The 11,446-nt window shown below is 40.1% G+C and overlaps 1 protein-coding gene across 1 annotated transcript; it reads right to left on the bottom strand.

The window, feature by feature from the left end:
- Window positions 1-247: 247 nt before the first annotated feature.
- Window positions 248-3,374, bottom strand: LOC105493081 (translation initiation factor IF-2). Its single transcript, XM_071094141.1, has 2 exons — window positions 3,323-3,374; window positions 248-3,218 (listed from the first exon to the last, which is right to left on the bottom strand). The coding sequence occupies exons 1-2, from the start codon at window positions 3,372-3,374 to the stop codon at window positions 2,296-2,298; spliced, it is 975 nt and encodes a 324-aa protein (XP_070950242.1). The 3' UTR covers window positions 248-2,295.
- Between the last annotated feature and the right edge of the window lie 8,072 nt (window positions 3,375-11,446).

Here is an 11,446-nt window from a genome sequence, read left to right as displayed (position 1 = left end):
TTCTCAAACCTCACACAATCCCCTCTGAAACTCATGAGGAGTCATCAGAAAATCCCACAAACCTTAACTTCTACAAATGTTCTCTTCACCTTCCTACCCTTAACTCATTTTTCATGTGCACTGCCCCTCACCTGAAAGCAAAGCCACACTTTATCTTGACTTCCAAGACCTCCATGGCTTGGACAACAGTGTAGATACCATTCTTATTCACATTTGTCCCCTATCCTTTCTTAAAAGAAAATCTAAAGACAAAGTAAAATTCCTCCAGCAATTTTATTGCTTGCTTCACTTAACAACCTAATATCTCCTAGTGGCTTCTACAGTCCCTGCCTCCAGGCCCACTGATAGAGTTTGGATGTGTGTCCCCTCCAAATCTCATGTTGAAATGTAACCACTGATGTTGGAGATGGGTCTGGTGGGACGTGTTGGATCCTAATGAATGACTTGGGGCCATCCCCTTGGTGACACATGCCAGCTGGTGGTTTATAAAGACTCTGGGACTTCCCTGTTCTCTCCTTGCTTGATAGCTGTCTCCATGTGAGGCGCCTGCTCACCCTTGGCCTTCCGCCATGACTGGAAGCTTCCGAAGGCCTCACCAGAAGCCAGTGCTGGCACCACACTTCCTGTATAACTTGCAGAACAAAAATTAAACTCTTTTCTTTCTAAATTACCCAGTCTCAGGTATTCCTTCATGGCAATGCAAACGGACTAACACACCCTGCCTTCCTTCCATCTCCCATGCAGTTGAGGCGTCCCACTTCCAACAATCTGAACAACTTCTCTTCTGAAATCAGGCCAGGAACATCTCTTCTCAAAGGCAGCCACCGTGGTGGGTAAATTCCATGCTCTGGAATCCTCAGTGTCCTTGCTGCTCCTGGATTTCCTTCTCTCTCATGGTTCTTGGTTTTGAGGGTTCTTCTTTTTCCATTCTCCTTTCTTTCATGTTCTAAATGTCGGAGTACCCTAGGCTTCACCCTTGCCCTTCTCTGTATTTTCTGCATAAGTGATCTCATGTAGCCTGTGGCTTTAAGGACCATTTCTATGTCATGAGGAATTTATATGTTCATGACTCCCAAATTTATTTTGCCAGGTTCAAACCCTCCAATGAGTTCCAGGATTATTATTTTCAATAGCACGGTTAACAGGACCACAGCAGAGCAAGTGTTTTTGTTGTTGTAGTAGAAAACACACCCTGAACAAAACTCTTGATTTCTTCAAATATTTTCTCCTATTGGTAGTGCCCATCCCAATAAATGACACTATCATCATCCAGTTTCTTAAGCCGATATGCTAAAACTGTTGGGATCCTTCCCCTTTCCCAGTGCTAACATCTAGGGCATCAGTAGGTTCCACACTATCTTCTAGGTCAACCCCAAACTTGTCTGTATCCTTCCAGATGCACGATTTGCCTCTTAGACCAAACCATCCCCATGGATTGCTTGAAATCCTGTATTGATCTCCTGTGGTTTCCATTTCCATTGCTGTAGCCAGAATCGTGTTTTTAAAAATATCAACCAGATCATAGACTGTGCACTACTTAACACTCGTGGCTTTAGAATAAACCCGGTACTCTGGTCCCCATGCCTTATAGTAAGTACTTCATCACAGTCTATTTCTCTAACCTCATATCTTCTCTCTCACTGGTCTCCAGCTCTACTGGACTTATATTTGGACTTCAAATAAATAGGAATTATTCCCCATACAGAATCTTTGCCCTTGCCCCTGCCTGGAACACAGTTTCCCCTTTGTTTTGGCATAAAAAGCTTTTTTGATTGTTGTTATTATATGTAGAGAGAGTTTCTGCAAACAAATATTTTTAATAAGATCAAATATTTAACTACACAAACTGGACAATTTAACTATACAAACTGGGAGACAAGCCTTCCCAAAATGCTTCTTTTCAGAGGAAGGGCAGGAAGAAGGGCAGGGAGGAGAGGGCCAGCAGGGCGAAGGTTGTTCTGAAATCAACAGCTGTTAGGGTGGGAGGGAGCACAGAGGGAAGATCTGGGGATATGCCGATGAGGGGTGTGGGGGCTGCATGTTTGATAACCTGGTGTCAGGGCCCCACTTTCGAGGTACAGCAAGGATGAGCAAGTGAAAGTAGATACATGGCCTTAAGTCTCCGGAGGTGGGTAGCAGGGCCCAGATTCTTAGGAGCCAAAGGAGCCAGCAGACTGGGTGTCCTGGAGAGTGAAGGAGACCCTACTGCAGCTGCCGCAGGAAGGTGTTGTCGCCTCCCAGAAGTCCCAGATGACGGACGGGGCGCGCTGGACCAGAACGAAAGGCCAAGTATCATCACAAACACTGAGGTTCCAGGGGCCGACGCTCGGCTTCAGAGGCCCTGGCCTGGGCACGAAGGAAGCAACCGCTCCATTTTTGCTCAGGGGCTTGAAAGCAGAGGGCCGGGGCTCCAGGTTCCATCTGCCGCCCTTGCTGTCTAAGACCTCGAACCACAATGGCCCTTCGAACCTGGCGCTTCCCTTGCGACACTGGCTGAGAGCCCTCAGCAGAGTCTTCCGGGTGTAGAAGTCCGGGAGCTCCTGGGCGGCGGGGCGGCTTGCGGGGCGGCCTCGCTGTCCTGGGGATCCCCAGGGGCTCTCCTGACGCTCGGGAGGGGCGATCCTGATGGTCATCGGGCTCCAGGTCCGTCCTGGGTTCCGGGCACGACACAGCCCCCTTTTCATGCAACCCTCCCAGGCGCAGGAGAGGTTTCGCCCCAGGGCGGTCTCCCCGGGCAGGGCGGGGCGCCTCCAGGCCTCGGAGCCCACCCGCCGGAACTTGTGGGGGTCTTGGCTGAGCCGCACGTCGGTGAGGTGGGTGCTGGGCGCCGGGCGCCCCAACTGGACGTACTGAATATAGCTCTGAGTCGGGGACCTCGGGCACCACGGGCTCTGGTGACCCCGGGGAGACAGCGCGGTCTGGGGCGCGCTGGGTGACCTGCCCATGGGAGCCGCCAGGGCGTCGGGGCCTTGCAGCAGGGGTTCGCCCGCCTTCCAGAAGTTCCTGACATCTGCGGACTTGGCCGGGCTGCAGCGCCCAAGGCTGGGGGACCGTTGGCCTCTGGGCGCTTGGAAGGCACGCGGGGGCGTGGTCACGGGACACCCCACAATGGCGCCACGCGCAGGCCACGTGCCCAGACGCCCAGACGGCAGGAAGACACTGGAGGCATAAGCCTCCTTCCAGGTGCAGCCAGCAAGTTTCGCTCTGGAGAGAAGGGCCTAGGAGCTACCACGGTCTGCTGTTCTCTCCTCCTCCCTTCCTCTCCCCCTTCTCTCTGCTCCCTCTCCCCCTCCGTCTCCTCTCAGCTCCTCTTCCACCTCACTCTCCCTCCCCTCCTCCGCTCTCCTTCCTCCTCTTCTTGTGATGTCGTTCATATACCAAATAATTCAGCAAGTTGAAGTGTAGAATTCAGTGGGTTTTATGGTACAGCCACACATGTGCACCCATCAGCATGGTAAATGAGAAAAAAATTTCATCACCTCAGGAAGAAGCTCTGTACCCTGTAGCTGTCACCTTCCTATCCACCGGTCTCCCCAGCTGCGACAACCAGGAATGCACTTTCTGTCTCTGTAGATTTCCCTCCTGTGGGCTCTCCTATGACATCACTTAGCATGATGATTTCTAGGTTCATCCTTGCTGGGACCTGCACATCCTTCCTTTTCATGTCCAAAAACCTATTCCATTGCATGGATATAACACATCGGTTTGGCCTTTCATCAGCTGATGGACATTTGGGTTGTCTGAATGTTTGGGATATCATGAAGAATTTTGTCATAGACATTGGTGGGGCAAGATTTTGTGCAGACAAATATTTTCACCTCTATGTAGTATGTAGCTGGGAGTAGAATTTCTGGGTCTGTGGTTAGTCCATGTTTAAGGGGAACCACCAAACTGTTCTCCTCTGCCTCTGTAGGGTGTTGTGTCCTCACCAGTAATGTTGCTCTATTTTATACTTGACATTTAGAAAGAGAATGTATAATAATACCCGCAGAAAACTGCAGATAGACTACTGACAGAAGGACCCTCTCTTTCATTATCATAAAAACAAACATAACTCACTGAAATACTTTTAAGAAAAACAGCTAGTTTTAGTAAACAAGATACATGTTTTATTCTTCTAGAATGGTTATTAATGTTACATCCTGCAATTTACCTTTTAAGGAAATGGTGGTTGTACACCACAACTTATGTTTGAGAACTGACGATGATTTTATGTAGACTCCTGTAATTTTAAGCTTTTATACATTCATATATAGATTTCTTCCCTTCAGACATTAAAGTAGTTTTTCTTTTTTCCATTTTCTCCTAATATGTGTCTATGGAGTAGAATGATTCACTACTGTAGCTACCAGGTGAAAAGATCTGCTTACAAAAACATTATTTGAAGGCTATTGGGCAATTGATTACAGCCATCTCATTTGAAGGTCTGTTCAAGGAGGTGTAAGACAAACTGCTCTGGAAAGCCTCTCAAGAGCATTGCAGAAGGCAACACCTGAGTGGGTCCAATCATGGGGGCAAAAAGTAGAGACTAACAAAATACCAAAGCCAATAATCCACAACAGGTTTTCTTTCGGGATTTGAGAGACAAAGAAGTGAATGGTGAGGACACTGAAAAAAATGTTTAATAAGAAGTCTTCATGAAAGTTCTGTGGTTCAGAAAGGGGCTGATTATCAAAGGCACTGTCAGCCAAGGGGAGCAGCAGGATGACAGCCCCAGGACTTTCCGCTCAGTCAGTCATTCATTTTCATTTCCCCAGATTTCTTAAGAATCCTCCAGTATAAAATTTAAAAACAAATCTCCTATGCTATAACTTTTTTCTTAATAATTCATTTCTTGATAAAGATGACAATAATTTTTATAGCTAAAAAGCCTCTTTAGATGGTATTATCATTGGAGTGGACAGTTAATGCAGTGAGGGGTCTATATTTTTTTTAAATGTATGTTTTCTTAGTATCTACACAGTTTTCCATGTCCTATTTGAAGTACAACCCAATGGGTGCCATTTTGGTTTGTTTTTGGTTAAAGACCCTTCAAAAAATCACATTCTTCCTGCTGGTGAAGTGCAGGCAGCCATAGGTTAGTAGTCAAGTCTAATTATACCTTCAAAGGCATAGGTGAGTAAAAAGTTATTTTCATAAACATTGAACATGTCTGTTTCTTTTCCTTCTCACACACTAAGAGACAACTGATTTCTTTTGGTTAGACAATATTAGAGATTAAGGTAGAACAGTAGTTTTCAATTAGAGATGACTTTGCTGTACCTGTACCCTCTCACCCCCACCTACCCATCTGAGGACATTGGAGAATGTCTGTAAGTGAGGTCGCCAGTAGCCCTGCTAAACAGCCTACAGCGCTGAAACACACTCCCACAACACAGAGTGACCTGCCCAAAAATGTGAGCACTATGGAGACTGAGAAACCCTGCTTCATACCCTTCTCCTAAAGTTACTAAATTACATAATACTTATGTTATGTTTATCAAAACTAATAAATTAACATTGGTTCCATCTATTAAGTAAACTCCAGACTGTATTTAAATTTCACTGGTTTCTCTTTTAACTCACTTTTCTTTTCTAAGAATTAATCCTCTTTAGTCTCTTGTAGTCTGTGAGACTTGCTCTGTCTTTTCATATGTCCCATGATCTTGATACTTTTGAACAATACTGGACAAAGTGTTTTCTAGAAATGCTCAATTTTTTAAAACTTATTTTTAGCACTTTAATTAATTATTATTTACCTGTCAACCAAATTATCCATTCAGATAGCTTAAAGTGCTAAACCACTCTAGAATTCTTATTGAAAAGATACGCCATTTATCCTATTTTATTACCCAGAGAAATCTGGTTTCATGGTTTTCCATTTTTTAAGCTGATTTTCTTTCCCTGAGCACTGCTACCTATACATTAGCTCTTTCTGTCCTCTGTTGCTCTGTTTTGCCTGAGCTCTGAGATCTTTACATTTTCTCATGTTTGTAGAGCTGATAGCTTCATTATTTTCAATAACTTGGTGCTAAATTTTGATCATGGTTTTCTTTCCTTCTGATCTATTTTTTATTCAAGACTATTTGTCAGTAAACTCTCTAAAAACAACTTTGAGATAAATCTTATACCATGTAATTTACACACTTAAAGTGCACAATTCAATCACTTTTAGTGTATTCACAGATATGGGCAGCTATCAGCCCAGTAAATTGTAATATTTCATCATTTCAAAAAGAAACCCTGGACCCTATAGTCATGACCTCCTACCTCTCCACCCCATTCTCAGCCCCAGGAACCACTAATCTACACCTTGTCTCTAGATTTCCATATGGTGCACTTTTATATAAATGGAATTATATAATATGCATTATTTTGTGACTGGTTTCTTTCATTTAGTATGCTATTTTTAAGGTTATCTGTGTTACAGCATGTACTTCATTCCTTTTGATATGCGAAATATGCTTCAATTCATGGTTATATCATATTTTGTTTATCCTTTTGTCAGCTGATAGACATTTGGGCTATTATGAACAATGATATTCTAAATATTCATGGATGAAATTTTTGTAGATAAATGTTTTTATTTATGTTTGAATTATGCAGAGTAGTAAAACTTCTGGGTCATTTGATAACTATATTTAATCACTGAAGAAACTGCCAGACTGTTTTCCATACTGGGGATACCATTTACATTCCCACCACATGTATGAGACTTCCAGTTTCTCCACATTCTCACCAATGCTGATTATTATCTGACTGTTTGATTCTAGCAATTCTAGTTTGTGTGAAGTGGTATCTCATTGTGGTTTTGATTTGCATTTTGCTAATGGCTAATGATGTGGAACATCTTTTCATGTGTTTACTGGTCATTGGCATCCCTTCCTTGGAGAAATGTCTAGTCAGATTCTTTATTCATTTTTAATGGAGTTATTTGTCTTTTTATTTTTGAGGTTTAAATGTTCATTAAATATTCTGCTTACAAGTTTCTTATGAGATACGCGGGATTGCAAATACTTTTTCCTGTTCTGTGGATTGTCTGGTCATTTTCTTTAAAGCAAAAATGTGTTTTTTTATTTTAATAAAATCCAATTTAAAATTTTTGGTCATGAGATAGATAGATAGATAGATAGATAGATAGATAGATAGATAGATAGAAAAAGAGATAGATATAATTACTTATTTGGGAGGGCTTGCCTTGGAGGTTATGAAGTCAGTGTTAGATAAGAAGTACCGATATTCAGTTATTTCTGAGCTCCTTTATCTACCATATTTATCAAAAAAAAAAGTATGTCTGAGAACCAAAGCAGGGTACATTATGACTATGACTTGTGCGTTCCTTAAAAATGTAATAAAATTATGTTTATGAGTGTGTTGATGTGCGTGTGTGTGTTGTGTGTGTGTGTATATATATATATATCTCCACTCTGTCCTCATAGGTCGTTTACTGTTTAGACGAGAAACTTCAGAAATCTATCTGAACTCCTGTCTATCTAGGAGATGAACCTACGTATCTATCCCAACTCCTCTCTTTATTTTAAGGGATCTGGTAAGAAAATTCCAACTGGTTCTGCAGCTAGGAATAAATATGCTTATTGTTCTAAAGTTTGTCATAAAACATCCGACAACTTTTTATTTGTTCACTCTGAGATTTTTCTAGATTTTACTGTGATACTGACTCCTGTGTGTTCTCCTATATGCACATGCATGAATGCACATTTGTAACAATTCATCCTATTCTTTTTCTCTCATCTGGGAATTCCATAAAATATCTGATCCACTTATGATCCCATGTCATTTTCCAATACTGCTATCGATATACTATTTCCTTAAATTTCTCACACTTCATTTTAAGAGTATTATAGTCAATATGAGTTCAGTTTGTGTGTCCTTTTAAAATATTTTAGCTTCTATATTGTAATTGGTTACAGTATTACAATAATTTTATAGGCCAGTAATTCTCAAACTTGCTTATGTGGCACCACAGTCACCTGGAAGAATTTCTAAACAAACTATTGAGACTCACGCCTACTAGGTCTGGGTTGGTCCCAACAACCTTCATTTCTAACATCTTTCCAGGTAATGCCACGATGCCTACCTGGGAACCAAACAATGAGAACCACTGCTATAGGATTGTCTATCTTCTGGTTACGATCTGAAATTTGTGGGAACTGAACAAATTTAATTTAGATCTTAAAGGAACAGAATATCATTTGACATCTACATTATATTTAATATCGTTTTCCTTATTTGGAAAAAAAAGTGAAGATTTTTGAGGACCATTTCACAATATTTCATGTTCATTCAAATCAACCGGCGGTGGTAAGATGCCAATATTGATTCAGTAGGTCTGACATGTGGCCCCAAATTCTGCATTTCTAGCAGCTCAAAAGGTGACAAAGTACCAGCAATTTTGGTCATAACCTGGGTGTAAGTCAAAAATGCAGGACCTCAGGCACCGAGACTAATTAAATCAGCTGCTGCATTTTACTAAGATTCCCAGGTGGTTCACATGCATTTTAAAGTTTAGGATGCACAGGTCTAGAAACAAAATTGCACGTTAGAATGACGTGCCCCGTGCCTGCTATTCACATTTAAATAATCTTTAGAGCTCTCCAGTGGATGTGATTGTCAGCCTGGTAGAGAAGCACTGGGCTAGCTGGCCTGGCATGTGCGCACAGCCTGTGCGCACAGCCTTTTGCAGACTCTAACATGCCATTTAGCCCGCACTGGTTGAGTCCATATGCCCAGTGTGCAATTGCTTCCTTCCATTCTCCCCCATGTTCCCCTTTCTACGAGTCGGCTCTCTCAGAGAATTATGCTCCTTTTGGAAAAGACCACACCTTTCATCAAGAAAATAACATCTGTCTGCTTTTCTACTAGATGAGGTGATTAAATCTCAAAAATGTAATATAACTCAAAGTGAAGCTCCTATTACCAGACCATAAAGCCAGCACTGAAGAACACAGTAGGTGGTGTATGTGTTGGCAGTCAAGTGCTTATTGACAGAATATTTCCTGTAGTGTGGAATCATTCAGCTTTCACCCTTCATAAATAAACTCTGCTTCCGTAAGAAAATTTTCTTTTAGACTTACACTTCTGGTGAGTGTTTGAGAGAATAATTTCATGTTATTGCATTCTTTCTGGATGGAGCTCCGACAACGTCTCCAATGTTTTGTTATATACATATGAGACAAAATGTGTAGTTGCTCCAGTCCTGTTCAGATATAATTCTATAATCAAAACTTTAAGGCCATAAAATGAAAATAGAGGTGACATTTTTATGCTGCACTATTTCCTCCCGAAAATGAAAGTTTTAAGGGCAAAGATTGTGTCTCTTGAGTGCTGCTGTATACAATAACTTTCCTGCCATGGATGCTCAACACTTGTTAAATGAGAAATTCACCCCAAGGTTCTGTAAGTTAGGATTTTGATCAACTCACTGAAAATGAATACAGATGACAGAGTGGATAGCCGCACAGGCTCTGCCTGGAAAGCAAGGATCGACATGCACAGCTGACTGAGCTGCATCTAGTTATGTTCTTGTAACTCTCCCAGATCCATAATTCAAAGTCTCACAGCTTGCATAAGATTTATCAGACAGGAAACAGTAATTACAAAGACATAATGAAAGAGTGATTTCCAGGGAAAGCTCTTTGGTGTACTGGATGACACAGTAGGAAACATATTTTTGTAGCTTTTAAGAAGGATGAACGCCACAGGTAACTGGCATGATGGCGTGTTCTCTTTGGCAACCAGATCTTCTTTTATTAGGACATTTCAGGTAGTCTTGGGTTCAAATGAAATTGGAAAGTTATTCTAAAATGTATTAAAAATAATGAAAATCAAGAAAGATTAACCCTTACAAAGCAAGCATGTTTCTTGTTGTTCCGGCTTTTAATAAGCATCCTCATGAACGACTCATTTGATTTGAAAACAATCCTACCATTCAGAACGCAGCATGGTGTCTTCCTGGACCACATCTAAGTATTACATCAATAAAGTCGCTCTCTACTGAAAAGATGATGGAAATTAACAGATTAGATCATGTAAAAATGTGAAGGTTCAAGAATCTGTGCCAGGTAGTGTTTTGTCATTATCAGGTTAATGATGACAAAGACAAAAGAATAAATACATGCAAAACTTTATGAGTTTATGGTTATGTCTAAATGTAACTAAATAGGTGACTGAATATGGAGGTATCGGCTATGCTGATTCAGTTTACAAGTCATCCTGAATGCCTACATACTTAATTTTGTATTCTTTACTGAAAACAATTCATTCAGCAATTTCAGGCCAGTGTTGTTAGGAAACATCAACCTTTGTTGACCAGAACAAATGCATTAGGAAAAATAATTCCATTTAACACGTAACTTCATGCAATCACTTTTCTTTTTTTCCAAGCTCATCAGAATACTAGTTTGATCACCATACTAGTTTGATTAGCAGATAAATTATTTGAATCACGTTTGCAGGTTAACTTTTGTTATTTCAACAGAGAAAGAAGCATGTTTATATATTTATGTAAAAAAGAGAGGCATTTTTATACATGTTGGAAGGTATGTAGTGAAAGTGTCTGACTCCTGATTCAAAATAAAAATGATAAAATATAGCTATAACTTAGAATTACAGTATTTGTAAAATCTATTTGACTTCGAATTATTACTGGAAAGTACATTAAGTAAAAAAATAGTATACTGAGTTTCAACCAAACTCCTACAATATGTTTTGAGTGAATTAAAATGTGTCTTACAACAAATACATTTTATGAAAATCTACCAGGAAGTATACATTAATATATTCTAAACAGTAATTTGTTGATAAATTACATCTTGAAATCAAACTTTAAAAAATTGATTTATTTTGTTCAAAAAATAATTATCTCAAAAATTATTGAGCCCTTTGAATGAAATCTTGATCTCTGAGCAGAGTTATGTGGTACTCCTACACTAGGCCATACTTAATGCAGATATGCCCCTGCTGAATCATCTTTACATGTTTCTGAAGAACAAGATTGATCCTTGGATTGTTTTAATTAATTCACTGGACTATTAATACTTTAACAAAAATATTTGCATGTAAATTATAAGTAAATATCAACTTTTTGTTTTTTCTTTCTTGTATTATCCTTGAGTGTTTTCTCCTTTATACTATCCTTAAGTCAACCTCAAAATTGACTCAGAAACCCCGAGATTTGGTGACGAAGTTACCCTAGCACAATCAAATAAGCCAGAGAACTCTCATTCTTTTTCCATTTTCTGAAACATTGCATATATCAAAATTTGAATCATATTTGAAAAATATATAGAGGCTTAGTCATATTTTTATTCCTCATGAATAAATTCTAAAAATTTATACCTTTCTAGACTCCTGTTTTTTAATAATTTCAAATTTAATAAAAGTAAGCAGATTACAGCATTTAGCATGATCTTAAAGTTCATAATTGTGATATATTTTTCATTCTCTA

Source organism: Macaca nemestrina, chromosome 4 (assembly GCF_043159975.1).
Source record: "Macaca nemestrina isolate mMacNem1 chromosome 4, mMacNem.hap1, whole genome shotgun sequence".
NCBI lineage: Eukaryota > Metazoa > Chordata > Mammalia > Primates > Cercopithecidae > Macaca > Macaca nemestrina.
Note: the sequence above shows the minus strand (reverse complement) of the source record. Positions and strands in the feature narration are given on the sequence as shown.